Source organism: Hemibagrus wyckioides, linkage group LG07 (genome assembly GCF_019097595.1).
Source record: "Hemibagrus wyckioides isolate EC202008001 linkage group LG07, SWU_Hwy_1.0, whole genome shotgun sequence".
NCBI lineage: Eukaryota > Metazoa > Chordata > Actinopteri > Siluriformes > Bagridae > Hemibagrus > Hemibagrus wyckioides.
In genome coordinates, this window is record NC_080716.1 from 10,320,678 (window position 1) to 10,342,960 (window position 22,283).

A 22,283-nucleotide genomic window follows, 5' to 3' on the forward strand; every position below is an offset into this window, starting at 1 on the left:
TTGGCAGAAAACCTTCAGGTTAGAAGATGGAAGAAGAAGGGGAAAAAAAAAAAAAAAGAAAATTCACCTTCCAGGCAAAATAACAAAAGCTTCAGAAGAAGAACACCAATGTTTTGGAAATGATCCAGCTGGAGCCCTAAAACTTTAAATCCTATTGAAAACCTTGAAGAGGGCTGTGCACAGGAGAAACCCTCACAATTTGATAGATCTGGAACATTTGTGCAAGGAAGAGTGGAATAAAATTGCCGAATCAACGTGTGCAGATCTTGATACCCTAAAACACTGAGGGCTTTAAAGCAAAAAGTGCTTTAACAAAAGTATTAATTAGGGCATGTGCACTCTAATGTAACCAGGTCACTTAGAATTTTTTGTATTTCAGTTAAATTTTGCTGACTGCTATACGATATCAAGGATGGAAAACCATATCTTCTTCTTTCGGCTTTTCCCTTCAGGGGTCGCCACAGCAAATCGTCTCTCCACCTGTCCCTATCTTCTGCATCCTCAACACTTGCACCCACTGGCTTCATATCCTCATTTATTATATCCATATCCCTCCTCTTTGGCCTTCCTCTTTGCCTCCTGCCTGGATGCCTCCATGTCCAACGTTCTCCTATCAATATACTCACTCTCCCTCCTCTGAACATGTCCAAACCATCTTAATCTGGCCTCTCTAACTTTGTCCCCCAAACGTACAAAATGAGCTGTCCCTCTGATGTACTCGTTCCTAATCCTGTGCAACCGTGTCACTCCCAAAGAGAACCTCAACATCTTAGGATGGAAAACCATATGACGGGATTTATCTTGGTATCATTTTTTACATCATAAAAACCTCTTATTTGAAAAGAAGTCTGAAGATGTTTTTATCCACTGTATGTAAATAGCCTCTTCATATCACCACCACTTTGGGCAACCAAGCTGCTGGGCAGTCTCGACGGCACTCATGTCACAAAATCAGACTGTAATAAATGACACTGAAACCAATAATAAGCAACACAGCATGTATAGTCTAGGGAAAGCAAAATCCAGGAAGTTGATGATTAGGCACTATAATTGCTTGTTCGGGGCAACTGCTGATAGACTGAATATTGGTGGCGTTATATGTATAAAAAAAAAAAAAAAAAAAAAAAAAAAACCCACCTCAGACACAAATGACCAAAATTTAAGTAGATGTACCATCAGGATGTGCGGTTAATACATGTGCAAATGACAACAGGAATATCTGAGTACAGCAGAAAGAGGGGGGGGGGCAAACTGATAGAGTGAAAGCTGTCACCTTGAATTATGGCAGTAACATATTTTCATGAGAACTGTGTTAGCATATTAATCTGTCACACAGAAGTGCAGCTAAAGGGAAGGCTAAATTGAGAATTGCAGTAAGGCGAGTTGACAGGCCGTGATCTACACTTTAATAAGATGCACTGTGTACTGAGGAGGACTTGTGCAGCACAGAAGGAAATTGGAGATTTTAAGCATAGCACTTAGCCGGACAGTTAATAATATTTTGCACAAGTTTAACTCAGGTAGGAACCATGCAGTGTTCCAGGTGACAGTGAAATCGGAAGAAAATCCTACATTCAGTAAGTCTATAAAAAAAATAAAATAAGTTGCTTTAAAAATAATACATCGTTGTGAACAGTGAAAAGTTTTTCCAATAAATATCACTGAGTAAATGTTTAGACCCATGGGGGGGGATTCTATAAATCTTTCCACATTTATAGAAACATTTCTCTGTAAAGAGCAGCAACAGTAATAAACTAAAAATCGATTTTTGTCTGAAAAGTCGATTATTTAATATGTTACTTTTTATTTACTGACAAAATGTTTCTGTAACATTTAATGTTTTGTTGGAAAAGTAACGTTAAGTAAAAATCCTAAATAATTTCTTATTGATTCAAAAATCCAAGTGTCATAAAATAAGCTACTAACAAAATCTATGTTAAAAAAAAAAATAAGGTGGCTTTTTTAAATACCTTTTTACTGATAACTACTGAAACATTTCTCTAGAAACAAACACATGCATTTGCATGTATACAACCAGAAGACAGACAACAGTATCGTTTTAACACAGGCTTCAAAATGAAAGTCATATAATTATGAGCCAGCACAAAGACAGTCCCTCAGTTGATCATTTTAATAAGATCTTAAGCAGATGAAATGAATGAAATGCAGAACTCTAATTCAATACTGTCAGAGACATGAACAATGAATTCATTACCAAACACTAATGCCTGTGACGGCTTCCAGGTCTCCGGGCTAAATCAAATACTGTGTCATGCTCATCAGGCCAGCGGATGAATCAGAGTGAGAATAACAGGTATTTTTCCTTCCTCTAGCTATAATGTTTTAGTGCAGGTGCACCTCTCCTAAGATGGCGCTTGATAATAATAAGTGGGAACAAAATCAGATTTTGCCAAGCCTACAAGGTAATGCAAGTATAATAGAGGTGGTGTGGAGCTGCAAGAGTGTGCAACTGAACTGCTATTCACAGAGGCAGCCAAACAGGCAAAACGATTCAAAAGCACACTATTAGCATCCTGGATCTTAAATAAAGAAAATAATGGTGTATTCTGTCATTTCATAATGAAGCCTCTGGAAATGATCAACCTTTTTAGACGAAATGTATGATGTGGTTCGAGTGCCAGCCTACAGAGGTAGAAGGGAAACAAAAGAGGGTTTTGGGGAAGGGGGGAGGGGGCAGAAAAATCCTTAACCCAGAATACGAACCAATATCTTTTTGACACCATCTTCCTGCTATAATGTAAGAGAGGATATTTAGATGACTAATTTATGAGAGGATTATATAGATAACTAATTTATGGGAGAGAAGAGAAAGTGCCATGTAAGTCCAGTACATGCTCAGTCTAAAATAAAGTTGCCTTCAAATGCCCTGTTGTCGTATCAATGAAATAAATAAATCCAGCTTAACTCACTACTGAATATTCTCTACTTGTCATGGTGATTTCTTTAGCCTGTATTAAGTCGTGTCTGTGATTTGGATCAGGTTTACTGAACAATATGATACGACACACTGTACTGTTACACCCCGGGTGCTTTCACAACCGCCGTCTTTTTTCCCCCCAACCACAAGCATGCTACTTTCTTTTTATGAAGAAAGGTTTCAGAAAAGCACTGTGATGTGACAGTCCTGTGACTGCATACGGGAGCACCAATTCTCTTGCTTTTCTGACTCCAAAGCTACAGCGAAAGCAAACATGCTCCTCACTGCCACAGTCTTTATTACTCCTTCTAATAATTCTAATCTAGATAGCAAACCATGCATATTATTTAGCTGATAGTAGCTAGGACTCGTAAGAGTGTTGTTATGGTTACAGTGTGTACATGCACTGTGGCCCTCTGCTAGAGCTTTCTTCTTTACTATACTACTATAAAGACTTTATATATCTCAGTTAACAGGGGACCAGGTGGTCGAGGTGTGGTACCCTGAAAGCAGCCAGGATGATGCGGGTGACCTTCTCTTTGACAGACTCCTGCAGAATGTCGGACAGGGCAGGCACCACGTTGTAGCGGCGCAACTGCTCACACAGCTGAGGGCTGAAGGCCAGAAGCCATACACAGAAGATCATCTGGTACTGCAGCTGGAAGCCACACTTGTTACTCAGCACTGCCGTGATGCTAGAAGAAGCACAGAACACTCAGCTTACTCATGATGTACTCTGTTATTCTTTCTGCAGACATCAACACATGGGAGAGTTATGCGACTGTCGCGTTGTGCCACATGCTCAGAATCGTTGGACACTGTTGTGTGGATTGTAGTCTGAAAATATACAGATGGAGGAGTGCGCGTGTGTATAGCGTGTATATCTGCCAAATATGATGAAACTAAAATACTTTTATAACTTAAATAACTTAAAATAATTATTTGCATGGCAGCTCGTTTACTCGGTCAAAACAAAATGCGTTTTTAATACCGCTGTGGATCTGTCTGGTAAATTTAATGAATTTTCCTGAACGCTATTAAATAGTGAAACACCGAATGAAGTATTTACATTTTAAGTATCGAGTCTTACCAGTTCACTCCATCAGCTTCGACCCAGGCAAACCTATACTCATTCACCCTCAGCATCAGCTGCAGGCAGCCAGCGACGCACTGAACATACTGAGAGCTCTGTGCAGGGAACACACACATACACACAAACAAACATACACAAACACACACAAATGGACATGCACACGAACATACAGGACAGACAGGACAAAACAGTCAGAAGATGAGCAACATTAACCATCCACAGAAGCAAAGGAAAGGGTGCATAGGATAAGGCCATCCTGTGTAGGAAGTAGCAAAAGGGAACACAATGAAACAAGGCCACCTGAAGTGACAATCCATTTTGCATTCGTTTATGCACGTGCAAGACCTTGGGAGAATCCTAAACATGCAAATTTAAAGAGATAGACAGTTCCACAATGCAGTAGAAACAAGACAGTGGCATCTGCAACCTGGATGGAGAGAGGTTAGCAAATGTGGCTGAGAGAAGAAATAAGATTCAATTAATCACTGCCAGAGAAAGAGAGACACAGAGACAGAAAGAGATGTTGCAGACCAGCATGAAGGAATTATGCATAAAAGCCGAGTGCTCAAGAAGAAAGAGAGAGGTAGTGAAGAACAGCAAATTAGTGGGCTGAGTGCTGACAGGAAATTGAATTAGGGATGGACCATCTTGCATCATACCAGCAGATTAAAGAATGGCATGAAAAAACATATTACGATTACTAATTCCTAGTTAACCAGGTAAAGATTGTGATCTCGATCATCACTTGTTCCTTTAACTTACAGAGACAACCTCAACAGAAGGGGGGAAAAAAAACAGGAGGAAAAGGAATTTATTTGACCATAAATAAAAGTAAAAGATATAGCCCCCCAAAAGCACTGTGCGGGCTCAGATAAATACAGACAAGAGCGAGAGAAGCTAAGGTAGCATAGCTGTAGTGGCAAAAGGGGAAATTGAGTACAGGTGAATGAGATATGCAACAGAGGTCAGTTAATGCCACACTGAGCACAGATGCCCTTCTGAAAGCTGACCAAGACCCCTATGGGACATACTCACTTCACTGGGAGAGATGGTTCCTGTTCCTGTTTCTGCACCTGTACCATGTAGTTTCTAACAAAAGATAAAAAAGGAAAGGAAAAAAAAAAAAAAGCATGTGTGCTGAGATACCGACATGGACGTTTGATTCCTTGACCAAAATGAAGGCTGTATAGCTGGCCATTGTGGAAATCTATAGATGTATACAGGAAATCCAATATGGAAGAGAAAAGAGGGGCATGACTCACCAGCGTCGACACAAGTAGCAGACATAAGCGTACCTTACCTATCCTGTTCATCTGAATTATAGATACTGTGTCCGTATAACAAATGTTACTTGCTTTTAAACAGAAAACTGTAAAATGGGGTGTTCAGATAAACTGAATCATCATGTGTGGTTATGTATGCACAGGTAACGTATGAAGAATGTATCTAGGCGATTTTCAGTTAAAGTTAGAAACTCTAACTTCACTGACCATTGGAAACATTTCTTTCGATAAGTTCTGTAAAAGCCAATCGCTCCAATTGGCTCATATATCATTGACTAAACACAAGGATTCAAGCAATTAATCTCCTCACTGAGCGAAAATACACTCCTCTTTGATTGTGACAAGACAACACTCTTCTGCCTTTTTTGTCGATGACGCAAACACGATAGGACATCATCAGGAGAGGCTAAAGACTTTGGCCGCAGTCGTCCTTTCCATAGTATGTGGATTAGTGCGTATAAATAGCTTGTAGACATCTGAATTGCATTATTCACTGCTTTTTAGCTTTATTGATTACGCTTCTGGTCTGCTAGCTTTGTCACGATTTACGATTTGTCCTGCACATATTTGATTTGTGGCGAGTAAAAAAAACAAAACAAAAAACCAAGAATATAGTCGTTTATGGTGCCTTAAAAATTGTAGAGAAATTGGAAAGTAGTTTTGAAAAGGTTAGGGTTTTCTATCTAGCATGTTAAATTTGCTTGATTGCAGTGAGGTGTTTTATTAGCATAACTGAACATGTAAGTGCTTCCTGCTGTCACATGCTCTGCATATGGGAGGACTACAATAAAAGCTGAGAGGCAGAAAAGCTACAAAAGGTACTTTCATTTAAGTGCTAGGAATCGTAAGCATTACATTTTGTGTTTTCAAATCAAAGTTCAGCATGCATATTAATAAAACGCATTAGTGCTGTGAGGACATGGGGGGGGTGTCAACATAATCGTTCATAATAATCAACACTAGGTTTTCCAAAGAGGAGAAAATATATTTCGTGCGTTAACCTCAAATCTGTCATATTTGCTTGAATATAATACATTTCACTGGAATGTCCTAAAATACCAAGTTGCTCCCTGACATCCTTAAACATGGGGGCCCTTAATTATGATCATTTTTATTTTTTTAATGATAACTTGCTACTGTAAGCAACATAATGCACATTACTCATAGGGCAGGTTTTACCATCACAGCTTCTGCAGGTTATTCTTATAAAAACAGAAATGTTTAAAAAATAATGCAATGCAGTAAAAATCCTAACCTAACCTTTACCCTAGGTTCTGAAAGTGAAAATAGAAGAGAAAAAAAATATTACGGTGAACTGAACCAAATTAACTTTGCAAATCCATTAGCAGTATATACAGTACTATTTTACCCATCGTTATCATCAGAAGTCAAATTTGAATGATCGGAGATGATTCTACACAACAGAAGTAGGCCTCAGGAGTCGCTCTGGCCTCAGCACAAAGTAATTAGCTTAGGAGTACATCGAAATGCACATTTTACAACTGAATACACTTTATGATGCAGTCATTTCGGTCAAGTCTCGAAATTGCGATGCGACTTTGATGTCATCATTTAGGTTCAAATGAAATTGGGTTCGAATCAAAACCAGGGAAAGACCTGATACCTTGGACAGCATCAGACAACTTCAGAATGAACTGATTAAACATGATGATGTGGACTGTGTTTAGTCGATTTTCGTTTGAATGCACTGATAAGATCATGTAGGGGTTAATAACATTATGCAGTGTAAAATGTGGGGAAATTATCTCACACACAAAAAAAATTTTATTCTGTTCATATAGCAGGAATGAAACATGTATGCTTTTTCTACCTGGGAGCTAAGCTGAGTCTTGATCCAGTTGAAGTAGTAGTTCAGATCGCTCCCTTCCATCAGATCCCGGCCCCAGGCTGCCAGCTTGGCAATGATCCTAGCAGCCTAAGAGAAAAGGTAAAAATTTGACGTGTGTATCTGTGGTAATACAGAGGGGAAAAAAAAAAAAAAAAAAAAAAACCAATTGCAGTCCAAGCTGGGGGGGGGGATTCTGCTAGACTGAAAGAAATTAAATGCTAGCCAAATACTCTATTCTTGCATAGATTCATGGCATATAAGTGGCACGTCTATTTAAGGTTCTGCTCCATTATCCAGAAATTGAGAGTTCAAATGTTACAGCCATCCATAACCCAAGAGAGTGTAATAGGCTCTGTTCCCACAGTGGGAATAATAGCTCTCGTCTCTCCACGCCATGTCAATTAGAAAGTGTTCATGTGGCTCAGGAATATAGCAAAGGGGCAGGCTGTACTCTCCTTCAAGTGTGTTTGGTACGACTCCAGTGCTGTGACTTGCAGAAGTTAAATACGGTATAATTTACCTTGCTCTGAAGCTCACTGTACAAGCAGTCACTTCTAAACGTATTTCGTTTGTGTGTTAAAGAATGCGACGCACTCTGATGACCTTCCATAATGGGTTTTATTACCATGAAGTGTTTAATGGTTTCGCCCAATGGACTTAATCTAGCCCTGTGTTACATTCAGACAGATCATCAGTGGTAGATAACATACCACTAAGCTACAGATTGGGACTTAACTAGGGCTAAAACTGTGGTTACACATTCTGCAATTAGAGACTATTCATTTTCAGTGAAAGCTGGTGACTTCTGGTGACACGAGGGACTATGACTATTAGTGACCAGATGTGGGCGTGTCCGGTGACATGACAATGTTGAGAACGTTATGCAAATATGGAGCGACGTGAAGAAAGTAGAGCATATGTGATCTTTAGCGAAAAATAAAATCAAGTAAGAAAATCAATCAAGGAGAGAAAAAAAGAAGTTGAGCTGAGTGTACTTATTCATTTTGTTAATGAATCTTTTATTTTATTTTTTTTACACATTGTTTTGTGATATTTTTTTAAACTGTGCAATTACAATGATTAGAATTCTGTGCAATAAAAACAATTTAAGACGTGCAACAACCTAGTGCAATTGTTTGTTTCTAAAATTATTATTGTTATTTTATTTCCTCTGTATTTATTTAGGTTTTTTCATCACTGCTTCATATTTGCACATTTTTTCCCATGCTGCTGTAACATGGAAATTATCTTATCTCCTCTTTTGTTAAGACAAAGTAGTATAACATACAGTAATATTTTTTGAGGCCCATTTGTAACTGCTTAGATCCAATTATTAGAAACGACGACAACTACAGCACAATCTACCCTGGACTGTTTATATTAAAAATGCTAAAATAAAATTCCACATTTCTGCATAATACAATTAACCAATATCAATTTCTCTCACCAAGATTCATCTCTTCCCGTAGCATGCATTTTTGCACTGATCAATTGTTAGTTCTGAGGAGTGTTTAAGCTGCATTAAAACCATTTTTCTCACCAGTGAGTCATAATTAGGTGGTTCCACCCTTACAGCATGTGATACATGAGAATGTAGGTGAGCTGTAAAGTTATCTTTTCTCTCCCCAAAGTTTCAGTAAGAAACAGTTAATGTACATGTAATAGTTCATGCATAGTCAATTCAGTTTGGAATAAAAAAAAAAAAAAAACTGAGTTAAGGTTGTTGCATCCTGAAGAACATAGAACAGTGGAAAAAAAACGTTAGCTGGACACAACTTACGCCAGTGCTGACCAATTGTAAGTCAAGAGCCAAGGTCATATGTAATAATAGTCGTTCCACAAATGACGCACAAAAAGGTTTTATAGTACTACCATTTTCTGTAATGCATAATGTCTATATAAAACTGTAAAGGTGAAAAACAAATGAGAAAAACTCAGTCTGGCAAAAGATTTTCCCAAACTGCTGCTGGTACTTTTGACGCAAGCATAGCATAGACTGAACGGCATTAACAGATTAAAATAACAGGTCTGTTGCTAGGTAGCAGAAATAAATCTAATATAGAATTCAAACCCACACTTTTCTGATTAAAAGGTTCTCCGGGAAACTTTTTGGTAGACAGACACACCTTTAATGCAGCAAGTGCTTTGGACTGACTGCACGTCCAGCCAAGAGTCGAAGGTGCAGCCTTTAATGGTTTTATTTATTTATTTTCTCAATCACCCTCCGCTCCCCGTGCCTTCAATTCACTGCTTGATACGCACACTGCCCACGGCACTTGTCACGATTGGTCAGAGATACACAGCTGCCGCTCCCAATTTGCATCTAACTTTTTTGTTGCACTGCGGGTCAGGATCTGCCACTGACCGTTCCACAATCCTTTTGTCATGACTCCCTACTGAAAATAAACAAGTGTGAAATATTAGGAGAGTGGAACTGTGTGCAGCGTGCATGTAACAATACAGCAAAGCAAACCATTTAGCATGACCATGCCTCCATTTCTTTAATTGACCTTTATTTTAATTGACTTTGGAGCTCCATTTCTGCTAAGAAGCTCATTATGTTTCTTCTGATCAAGACCCCATGTTAAAGATGTTAGGGAGAATTTATATATATATATATATATATATATATATATATATATATATATATATATATATATTATTTTTTTTTTAATATATTGTGAATCTGTTGCACATTTAGTTTAAAACATTAAACCGATGTTTGTAGCAGTTTAATTATTAATGATTTAGTTTTATACAGGCACATGTTTACAATTCGGAAACAAAGAGGGCTTTTTTTCAGTCATAATTTTTCTTCATTTAAATTTTGTTTAAAATATTCTGAGAATTATATTGAATTGAAGCTGAAACCAGTATCATGAATAGTAAAGAATTGTGCTTAAAGTGTACAAAAACAAAAAGGGATAAATCAAAACAGAGATTCTCACTGTTTCTATAGACTCAAGGCTGAAGAAGGCCCTAGGCCATTTCTCTGAGTTCTGATCTTATTTAATCTTGACCTTTAAAAAAAAAAATCAATAATGTCAGAGTGCTTTCCCTCCCCTCAGGTCCAGGGAACAACCCCCCATGCTGCAAAACAGTAAGCAAAATCTTCTGTTGTATTTGGAAATGTCTCCCTGAGAGCCCAGTCTAAAACGAAGGAGTAGCATCACTTCATTTTCATTATGTTGCGCTGTTATTTTCACAAATAACAACCTCTGTGCTGCTCTGGTTGCTAATATTTCCATCAACAAATATCATTAGCCTCATTAGTCACCCATGGCTTAAAAGACGTCTCAGCGTTCACGCCCGCATCCTACTGAAGGTGACAAATCAATTTTTCTATTTGTGAGCATAACATCCAAGATCTTTACCAACAGCACACGTACTCTCTTGAATTCTCAAAACTATCGAGCAGGCATGATCATGAGTGAAGGCAAGAGTCATGTGCGGTGAAAAAAAATAAATGTAGGTTTGTCTAATCTCATCAGATGGCACGTTTTATACTTCGTGTTTCGATAATCATAATTGCAGCAGATGTCTTTAGCACAGACTCAATAATCAAGGACAATCTCGGTAAGTAGTTAAAGCAGACACAGTTTACTCACAGCAGAATGTCTGGCAGCAGTTAAGGAAAATGAATTCTGAGCGTCTAATTACGGTGGTGTTTGCTTTAATAACAACTTACCATGTGAACGGTGAAAAGGTCCTGGCGGTTCAGCATAGGCAGAAAATATGACCATGCTGTGTTTTTCGTCTTCTTGGCATAGTCAAAGAAAATGTTGACCCGCTGATGATTTTCCTGGGTTTGGAAGGAAATGTACATGTTTCTTAAGGACTCGCGTGGATAAATGGTTTCAAATATGTAAGAGCCGAATGACATACTCCATTAAACCAGCAATTAGCAGCTATGGTAACCTATTTTTAAAGAACATGGCAAATGTTTAACAATGGAGAAAGTGAAATCATTTCAATGCTGTTGTAAAGCGGGACAATTTCTTAGAATTTCAAAGCCATTTGGATAAAAAGAAACTCTCCAGTGGCAGACATGAAAACACCCATTTAGGTTAAATAGTTATGCTATATTTTTACGCATTAGGTCTCATTAATCAAGACATCCAAAGAGAACAGAGACTTATATGACTTCTCAACTAAAATCATATATACATGTTTCATATCATATATCATAAATCATATATATAAATGCACTCTAGCATGAACTTTACATGAAACAAGGCAATAACTAAATCTTATCTTATATAAATGATGACCTACACTCATAGGGCACTTGAACAGTAACACTTGTGCATGATGCACAACCCAGAAATCATACACGTACAGGTCAAAAGCTTAAGTTAACGTTAACACGCTACAGTAATTTAGTCTTTACTACTGTGGTCAACAGAAAATCTTCTCAGAATGCAAGACGTAAGATTTTAGAGCAGATGGGTTACAACAGTAGACGATCATGTCAGGATCCATGCCTGTGCTCAGTGCATTCTACTGTAGTTTTCTGTTATTGCAGCCCGGCTCACCAGAAAAGGACATGCGCTTTATGCATGATCTTCACCAGACGACCTGCTGCCCATCGTTCCAGATCACTGCCGGACCTGATGCTAAGGTCAAGCTGTATGTGTGTACACTGACATAACTGCAGGCCCTGGCTGTCACATGAATGTCTTGTGAACCATGAAGGCTCCCTTTAACTATGGCTTTGATTAATCATAACATTTTTATTTTATACAATTTTAATGTAGCGTTAATTAGATTTTTCCCCATAATTAAGAGTGCAGTAGCAAGTGGTACTCTCAGTGAAGATGAAGTGGTTAGGGATTTTATTTTCCCATATCCTTTAAAGAAAAGTACCAAAGAAATATATCTTTGCATGTTGTTTTTAGGCTTTATGTCTCCATGATGCTATGAAGAGCTGTGAAATTGTGCTCACTTTTATTATATACAGTATAAGATCTGTAAGTCGCTCCTCTGACCTCTCTCATCATTAAGAATTCTGCGCCTACATCAGCTCACTAAATGTTTTCTTGTTTTTCACACCATTCTCATATCAGTTTCTGATCTACTCAGACCCACCACTAACCTTGATGCCACAATTAGCCTCAGAGACCAAGTTTTTCCCCATTCTGATTTTTTATGTGAATATTTATGCCTGTATCTGCATGATTTTTATGCAATGCACTGCTGCCACATAACTGGCTGATTGAATAGTTGCATGAATTGAGTGTACAGGTGTCTTATTAACCAAGCTCAGTGAGTGTATCTGAGCAGATAAAAAAAAAAACACTGTGACCTCTGAAAGAATGCAATTACAATGTACTAAAGAAAATAAGTGAAAGGTCAGCACCTATTATTTAATGTGTGTGTGCGTGTTTGTACATGTTGTGTATGTCTGTTATACCTGCAAAGTGTCATCGATCAAGGTTAAGATGTACTGAACCGTCTGTTCCTTTGATATGTGAGCCATTAGGTTGAGGAAGGTCCTTGCACACTGCAGTCAAACAATGATTTTTCAATGAAAATTAATTTCCAGTCAACAGAAATGACTTCCTTGTAAACAAGTAAACAATCATTAATGTTTTACCTGCAAAAATCAGTAACGTTAGAAATATATTAACCTTCAATACTTTTACTTAATAATAGGTTTTTACTGACTACAATATTGTATTAAATAATTACAACATGGGAAACAAAGGTAGTGAGCATATAATCATAACCTACCTGATGTCCTTCATTTGTCAGAATTGCCTGCTTCTGCTCAGAGTGAGCGACTTCAAACTTCTTGATGAACTCACAGTCTTCTCCTGAGATCATCTGGCCCCTAAACAAAAGCAAATTAAAGTAAATGCTCTCACCGGTTACTAAAGTTAATATGTGCTTAATGACATAGTCAGCCATCGATGTGATGCTACAACACTTATTTCCTGTGTCTCTAACATGATACAGTAATATATTCATTCAGCTTTCCCCCAGGTTCGATTTCCAGGCAGGGAAACAACCCAGCCACTGAGGGGTTAACAAGAGATATAATGGGAGGGATATGACAGGAAGGGCATCCGGCACAAAACCTTTGCCAAAAATCAAATATGCGTATTGGATGATTTGCTGTGGTGACCGCAATCAGGGAGCAGCCGAAAGACAACAACAACAACAACAGCAACATATTAGAAAGAAGCTAATCTCTACTGTTCAATACGGTAGAAAATCTGTGGGGTTGGTTTCCCAGAAAATGGGTTGTTTTCCCACCAGAGACAAAGCTACCACTTGGTTGTGGTTGAATCTTTCAGGCAGTCAAAAATCCAAAACATTCATCCAAATCCACACAAAATGGTTCACTGACCATAGAATCAAGCTTTTGACATAGCCAGTCCAGTACCCTGACCTAAAATCCGTTGACACTTGTGAGGGATTAGAGTTGCACGAATGCGCGTAAAGGTCTAAGAGGGATCATTATTGATGCTAAATCTACAAATGGCAGGAGCTTCACTCACAAAGACCGCTGATCTGCCTTGTGTTTCAATAGGAACAGTGACTATGCAATCTGATGTGGGTCTTTGGGAAAGACCCAAGTAAATATGGTGGTTAAAAGTGCACATTAAATGACTGTGACTATTATGAGTATGTATGTAAGCAAAAACTGTTTCTCAGGTAACTGAGAAGAAATGTAACAGTAGGGTCATAGTTCATACAGTCATCATGAACCCCTCATTGCAAAGACTAACAGACATGTGAGAGTTCATTAGGGTAAAAATCTTAAGCACTAATGTGTGACCACTGATGTGTGGAAAAATCAATACAGTCTGATTGAACTATAATTCCGACAAATAGGTGAGTGTTTGACTGACATACACAGAGAGAACAGACAAGCCTGAATGCTTAATCACTGCAATGAGGAGGTCATGTGACTCCATTATGCTATGGGGGACATGGTTTTTGCTGGCATGGTTTGGATCACATTGTCCTCTTAAAGAGAAGGGTCATTCCAAATCAATACAAAGTTGTCCTTTAGGAGACTGGAGTCTTTTTCCAGGCTGATAAGGAGTTGGGCATTGAACTGCTGGTGGAGAAGGAATGCAATGCACACAATTTATTTAGCTTTAAAGGACAGCAAAATAATGGCAGAAGGAAACCCTCTGGGAGCAAGCACGGCTCATACAAAATGTTAGCAGAATGATAGAAGAAACTTTTCACTAAGACTAATGGAAACGATTTCAGAATTGAGAGCTCTGTGAATTACATCAGCATCTGCATCTGGCTTCATCAAATCTGACATATATAGATTTAGCTTGCTTGTTTTACCATCTGCCTACAATGGGCAGACATAATTTCATTGTAAATAAATAAATAAATAAATAAATAATCTAACTGCGAAACCGTGCACCCTTTAATAATTGGATATGTGGCTGTGTTCAGTATCAACAAATCCTAAGCTCATGTGAAATAGTAGTCTTCAACTAAAGTCATTCTGAAGTCCAAATAAATAAAGCTGTATTGATTTTTCCTGACATCTTGGTTTCGCCCTACTACATGAGCCACAAAGAGCTTACAAAGCATCAACAGAATCTAATTGTTCAAAGGCATCACTCAGGAGAGGGCAGAGGGCTACAAAACAAAATTTTCAAGACAATATACCATGGAACATAGTGAGGACAGTCAACGACAAGTGGAACAAAATATGGCACAACAGTGACAATTGCAATAGACATCTCTCCAAAACTGATAAGACGACAAAATGAAAACTGTTCAGGGAGCCTGCCAAGAGGCCAACAGCAACATTTAAGAAGTTGTAGGACTTTCTGGTAAATGCTGGATGCTCACTACATATGACAGCTATCTCCCGTAGTCTTCATCTGTCTGGGCTATGGGCCAGTGTTGTAAAACACAAGCTTTTTCTGATGGGGTGAGGGGTATCCAAGCCTGGCTAAATTTATATCCAGTCCAATTGGCCTTAATTGTAAAATGTATGTTTAGAGTAAAAACACCACAGCACATTAGCAAAAGTACCCCCAAACCAATGGTGCAGCATGGTGGTGGCAGCATCATGCTTTGGGCTGCTTATCTTCAGCTGGACCTAGGGCTTTAGTGAAGGTGTAGGGAATCATAAACAGCTTCAAGTACCAGTTCATTTTAGCACAGAACTTTCTGGCATCTGCTTGAAAGCTGAAGATTAAGATGTTCACCTTCCAGCATGACAATGATTCAATGCACACATCCAAACCAATGAAAGAACGACTTCATCAAAAAAACAAAACAACAAAATAGATCAATGTTTTGGAATGACCCAGCCAGAGACCAGACCTGAATCCTTTAATAAATCTGGGGACAGGGGACGAAAGCAGGAGATGCCCTCACAATCAGAAAAATCTGGAGTTAATTCAGTTGAAGACATACCTGTACTAACTACCATTTCACATGTACTTGATTATTTGATTCTGAACACAGCCAAATACCCAATTCTATAAAAAAGTGTGCACACTTATCCAATTGGGTTATTTTACTTGTGGCTTTTTCCTCTAAAATAAGTCAATTTGGTTTGCAAAGTCATTGTTCAGGTTGTAATTTTTACATTAACAGTCTTTGTTTAATCTTTTTTTTTTTACATTATGTTAAAGGTGGAAATGGTATAATATGATATCTTTGTTTTTTTTAAGCTTTTTAATTGTAATGCTGGTACGTTATTGTTAAACCTAAATATATCATGATATAAAGTCCGCTCTGAATGTTCAGGAACGTCAAGGCCGTTTTTTTTTTTATTGTTTGTTTCTGCTATACTTTGAAGACATTTGGGTTTGAGATCAATATGAGATGACAGATCTGAATTTCAGCTTTCAGCTGAGAAAAGAGGGAAAATAAATCTTTTTCACAAGCACTGGGCATAAACAATACAACAATTTGAAATGTTGTGAATAAGGAAGTGGTGTACAAATAACCTGACATGGAACATGACAGCCAGGGAAAACAACAGCAGCTGACAGAAACATTAATGAGAGCTGTCAAGAATAACCCATAACAATAGTCACCAACAACCTCCACAGGGCAGGGGTAAAGGTATCACAATCCATTGTATGAAAAAAGAGAAATAAAAAGACCACAGCACTAGATGTAAACCTTCATCAGGAGTAAGGATCAGAAGATATGAATGCACAAAGCAATGCACACAAACGTTCTGAAACTGAAAATTAACCTCTATCAAAGTGATGGAAAGACCAGAGGTGGACGAAGTACACAACTTCCTTACTTGAGTGAAAGTACAAATACTACTGGTCAAACATTACTCCATTACAAGTAAAAGTTGTAAAGACAGATTTTTACTTAAGTAAAAGTACAGAAGTTCTTGTTTTTAAAAGTACTTAAGTATCAAAAGTAAATGTCAACACATTTTTTTATTATTGTTGCATTGTTGTATGCAATACTTACAGTACCTTTTGTAGCAACCTAGCAACCTTATTTCTTGAAATTGTGATGATTATGGCTTACAGATAAGGAAAACCCAAAATTCTGTATCTCAGAAAATTAGAATATTACATAAGATCAATAAAAAAGGATATTTCAAAGAGAAATGTCAGACTTCTGAAAAGTATGTTCGTTTCTATGCACTCAATACTCGGTTGGGCCTTTTGCATGAATTACTGCATCAATGCGGTGTGGCATGGAGGCAATCAGCCTGTGGCACTGCTCAGGTAAAATGGAAGCCCAGGTCGCTTTGATAGCGGCCTTCAGGTCATCTGCATTGTTGGGTCTGGTGTCTCTCATCTTCCTCTTGACAATACCCCATAGATTCTCTATGGGGTTCAGGTCAGGCAAGTTTGCTGGCCAAGCACAGTAACACCATGGTCATTGAACCAGCTTATGGTACCTTTAGCAGTGTGGGCAGGTGCCAAGTCCTGCTGGAAAATGAAATCAGCATCTCCATAAAGCTTGTCAGCAGAAGGAAGCATGAAGTGCGCTACGATTTCCTGGTAGATGGCTGTGTTGACTGTGGACTTCAGAAAACACATTGGACCAACACCAGCAGATGACATGGCAGCCCAAATCATCACTGACTGTGGAAACTTCATACTGGACTTCAAGCAACATGGATTCTGTGCCTCTCCACTCTTACTCCGGACTCTGGGACCTTGATTTCCAAATGAAATGCAAAACTTACTTTCATCTGAAAAGAGGACTTTGGACCACTGAGCAACAGTCCAGTTCTTTTTCTCCACAGCCCAGGTAAGACGCTTCTGACGTTGTCTCTGGTTCAGGAGTGGCTTGACACGAGGAATGCGATATTTGTAGGCCATATCTAGGATTCGTCTGAAGCTCCCCCAAATTCTTGAATGGATTTTGCCTGACAATCCTCTCAAGGCTGCGGTTATCCCTTTTGCTGGTGCACCTTCTCCTACCACACTTTTTCCTTCCACTCAACTTTCTATGAATATGCTTGGATACAGCACTCTGTGAACAACCAGCTTCTTTAACAATTACCTTTTGTGGCTTACCCTCCTTGTGGAGGGTGTCAATGCCTGTCTTCTGGACAACTGTCAAGTCAGCAGTCTTCCCCATGATTGTGTAGCCTACTGACCCAGACTGAGAGACCATTTAAAAGCTCAGGAAACCTTTGCAGGTCTTTTGAGGTAATTAGCTGATTAGGGTGTGACACCATGACTTTCCAATATTGAACTTTTTCACAATATTCTAATTCTCTGAGAAACAGAATTTTGGAATTTTCCTTATCTGTAAGCCATAATCATCACAATTTCAGGAAATAAAGGCTTGAAATATTTCACTCTATGTGTAATGAATCTATATAATATACGGGTTTAACTTTCTGAACTGAGTGACAAAAAATATTGACCTTTTTCATGATATTCTAAATTTTGAGATGTACCTGTACACATCTGTGTATCCACTCATACACATTTCAATCTAATGGTCTGTAAATGAAGACTGGTCAGGAAAAAAAATCTAACCTGCTTTAAAACCCAGCTACACAACTGTAGCTGTACAACCACCCAACAGCAACACTGCTTTAACAAAGAGTTATATATATTTCCACAATTCATTTACACCGTTTTAATATGCATTTACACCATTGTCCAGGCTCCTCCCTCCTGTGGGCAATGCGTTGTGGGCAATATTACCCGTTAGAGTGTGCATTGTTCTGCACTTTGAATTTCTACCGGAAGTAGTAGACCATCCAGGAATTTTTGGAATACTCTTTTCAGTATACTACGATTTGGGGCATACTAATTCTATTTTTGAATACTATTTAGGACACATAGTATGAGGATTTGGACACAGCGTACGTTTTTGTGTGTTAACTAACATCATTACCAATGCATTGGTGGTGTATAATATACAAAGCATATCTTTGTCCATTTTGTCAGCAATTGATCAATTGAGCAATTGAGTTAAAAAAATTATGGAAAACCACTGAACTTTACAACACGTGATGCTACAAGAGTGAAAAAAATCATCCTATGATTAATGTAACTACTTTCTACTCAATGACCTGGACAGAAATGTAGTGGAGTAAAAAGTAGAGTATTTGTCTTTCAAATGTAGTGAAGTTAAAGTAAAAAGTATCCAGAAAAAATAATACTCAAGTAAAGTACAGATACTCAAAAAGTGTACTTAAGTACAGTACTCAAGTAAATGTACTTCTTTACTGTCCACCTCTGGGAAAGACCAAAGAAAATAAAGGATCTCCACGGAATCCAAAACACGTCATGTTTGAAACAAACAGTGGTGATGGTGGTGGTGTCATGGCTTGGGTTTGCATGGCTGCCTCTGGAAAAGACTCACTAATCTTTATTGATGACATAATTCATGATGGTAGCAGCAGAACAAATTCAGAAGTCTATAGAAAATTTCTGTCTGATAATTTACAAAGAAACGCATCCTATCTTATTGGGAGGAACATCAGTAGAAGAACTTTATGAGGAGGAAAAAGTGTAAACTTTTAGAGTCAAATCAATAGACCTTAACCCAATTGAGCAGCATTTCATCTCTTGAAGAGGAAACTGAAGGGAGGAAAAAATATATATATAATATAAATAATAATTGGAAATTGTTTGATTCAACCCTGGAAAAAATATCACAAAAGAAGAATGAAATAGTTTGGCGATTCGTCATTTACTTACATTTAACAAAAATAATTTTTTTTTTAATTTTGCATAATACATCTAGATGTAAATATCAGGAAATTAATGTGAAATTCTGACCTATCGTCTCATATTCACGTGTCTTCAGTGTACAGGAAAGAAACAGAAAAAAGAAAAGAAAAGGCTTCGCAGTGAAAATTCTGCTCTAGTACACAGTTTATCTTGGACAGTTTTGTCCCACCTCCATGTGAGAAAAACAATAATTAAAACATTACATGGTACACTGAACAATTGTATGTCCTCAAACTAATCTCTCACAGTGTGAGTGGAGATGATAACGATGATTGGTGTCTTCAAAACAGCACCAGGCTTCTTTTACCCTGAGCTGTTTTTCTTTTTATTTATTTATCTATAAAACAATTTATAAAGTTTCAAACCAATTATTCCCCGATTTCCTTTAGCAAGAAAATGGATACCATAATCGTTTGAACAAAGCAGCTGGCTGTCAGTAAGCCAGTAGAGCCTCCTCCGTCATCTAATAATAAACATCCAGAAGGCAATAATCCTGAAACATTTTGACGAGTTTCAATCCACTGGGTATTACAAGTCTTCAACACCAGAAACAGGTTGACTTGATTCGAGATCATCCAATCTTATTTTGGAATTATTCTAAGAGATTTGGGAGGCGTTATTAAAGATTACAAAAATAAATATGGCCATAAGCTTGGGCCATATGGACACATTTTTAATACTAGATATTACACCTCGGGAACAAGAAGCCACATTCATGACTGTTCCGATTTCTCCAATAACCATCCAATCTTCAACACACTTTCCACTATCTAAGAATCTTGGCAACCAGCAGCTCTATATGAAATAATGCATTATTTCATGACTTTAATCTGGCTTCTGGAAACATCATTTGCTCATTCTGGTCAATGACCTACTGCTTACAATCAGACATAAATTCAGAATTTCAAGACAGACCTTGTCAGGTAGACATGCGGTTTCTCATCTCAGTAGCACCTCATATAAGCATTATTATTTAAAGAAAATTTGTTTCAGTCTGCAAGAGACTTTGACAAGGGTAGATTTTATATTATATATATATATATATATATATATAATATATAGCAAGTGAACATTTTGTCCTCAAAGTTGATGTGCTAGAAGCAGGAAAAATGGGGAAGTGTAAGGATTTGAGCGAGTTTGACAAGGGCCAAATTGTGATGGCTAGACCACTGGATCAGAGCATCTCCAAAACTGCAGCTCTTGTGGGGTGTTCCCAATCTGCAGTGGTCAATATCTATCAAAAGTATCCTTCAAGTCCTGTAAGTTGCAAGGTAGGGCCTCCCTTAAAGGATATGCTGCTAACATCTTGGTGCCAGATATCACAGCACACTTTCAAGTATCTAGTGGAGTCCATGCCTCGATGGGTCAGGGCTGTTTTGGTAGCAAAAGGGAGAACACCACAATATTAGGCAGGTGGTCATAATGTTTGACTGGTGCATTACCATATTTACACTGGAGTGGTTCAAAACCAAGAACCGGAATCTATTTGTTAGAACCTATAGCCTTGACATGAAAAATTACCTTTTATCATCAGTCTGCATCTAATATGACAGAGTAATTCTCCACAGAATAATAGGCAGGAAAAAATATCAGGATTTATTTGTGCAAAGTTCAGACACATCCCAGAAGACACTGCAGCTGTAATTACTGCCGAAGGTGCTTCTATGAAGTACTGTCCCAGGGGGATGTACTGTATTCTTATGTAACCAACAAATTTAGACTTATATATATATATATATATAAAATGTAAATTTAACATTTATAAATGTATTGTAGCAAGGAAAAACATCCCTGAGACTCAAAACTCATCCTCATCTGACTGATACCAGGTAGTGTGATTATTAACCCTTTTTACAAGTACACTGGCATCCTAGTGAACTGGAAATTGAATTATCTGACATTTTCAATCTGTATAAACAAATGAATTATTTTACCTTCAGATATAAAATAAGTCAGGACACTGTTAGCTTTCAGTGCAAGATATTTTTACGTCTGTCCGGATAACTTTACACAGAATATAAAGCCTTTATATTTTAGAAGCTTCTAAACAAGCACTCAGGGGCATCTCAGAGAGCAGAAATGGGTTTCATATCACTATTTATTTTGAAGATAGAAACATCCGAGGGGGAAAAAAACTATCCATGTTTTTTAAAACTTTTCTATGAATATATTGCCCCCAGCAGGTTAGCTAAAAACAGAAATTCAAATGAAAAACTACAAATTGTCCATCTTCAGAGTTTCTAAGTGGTACTATCCACAGTTATCTTATGCATCTTTCGGCTGTCCAACCAGCACTCCAAGATCTCTAACCAGAAGTAGGGCATAATGATGGATAAGAGCTCAGGTTCACTAATTTCACATGCTTGTTTATTTAATCTAAACAGCTCATCATTTGGCATGCATGTCATGGTGTAAAAGAATGCTAAGGCAAGTCAAAAGCGTGAGTTTAACGGTCACATCAAATATCAAAATGGGGAACGAAATGTGTTCTTGATAACTTTTGTAATATTCAAACCAGCCTTTCTGGCATTTACAAGCAGGCCACAGCTTGTAGCGCCTGTGGAGAGCACAGAACTCCATTCTGATAACTTATTTCCATTTCCACTTATTCCATTCACTCAACATTAACTGAAGCTCTTGACCTGTATCTGCATGTTTCATACATGACAATGCCTCATGATTGGGTGATTGGATAATTGCATAAATTAGATAACTGCATGAATAAAGTGGTCTATGAATGTGTATATACACTGATCAGGAATAACATTATTACCACGTGCCTAATATTGTGTTGGTTCTTCTTTTGCTGCCAAAACAGCCCTGACCCGTCGAGGCTCCACCAGATCCCTGAAGGTGTGCTGTGGTATCTGGCGCCATCACAATTTGGTCCTTGTCAAACTCGCTCAAATCCTTACGCTTGCCCATTTTTCCTGCTTCTAACACATCAACT

General features: G+C 38.0%; 1 protein-coding gene across 2 annotated transcripts in view; it reads right to left on the minus strand.

Moving 5' to 3' along the window:
* atp6v1h (ATPase H+ transporting V1 subunit H) overlaps positions 1–22,283 on the minus strand; it is a 39,059-nt gene that overhangs the window by 13,758 nt on the left and 3,018 nt on the right. Inside the window, exons 3-9 of one of the 2 annotated variants that reach the window (XM_058394899.1) lie at positions 12,897–12,996; positions 12,577–12,666; positions 10,852–10,965; positions 7,146–7,250; positions 5,067–5,120; positions 4,029–4,126; positions 3,441–3,633 (exon numbers count right to left, since the gene is read on the minus strand). In XM_058394899.1, the coding sequence (XP_058250882.1) occupies positions 3,441–3,633; positions 4,029–4,126; positions 5,067–5,120; positions 7,146–7,250; positions 10,852–10,965; positions 12,577–12,666; positions 12,897–12,996 (754 nt within the window). The remainder of the gene's footprint in view (positions 1–3,440; positions 3,634–4,028; positions 4,127–5,066; positions 5,121–7,145; positions 7,251–10,851; positions 10,966–12,576; positions 12,667–12,896; positions 12,997–22,283) is intronic. The other variant, XM_058394900.1, reaches the window with a different exon arrangement.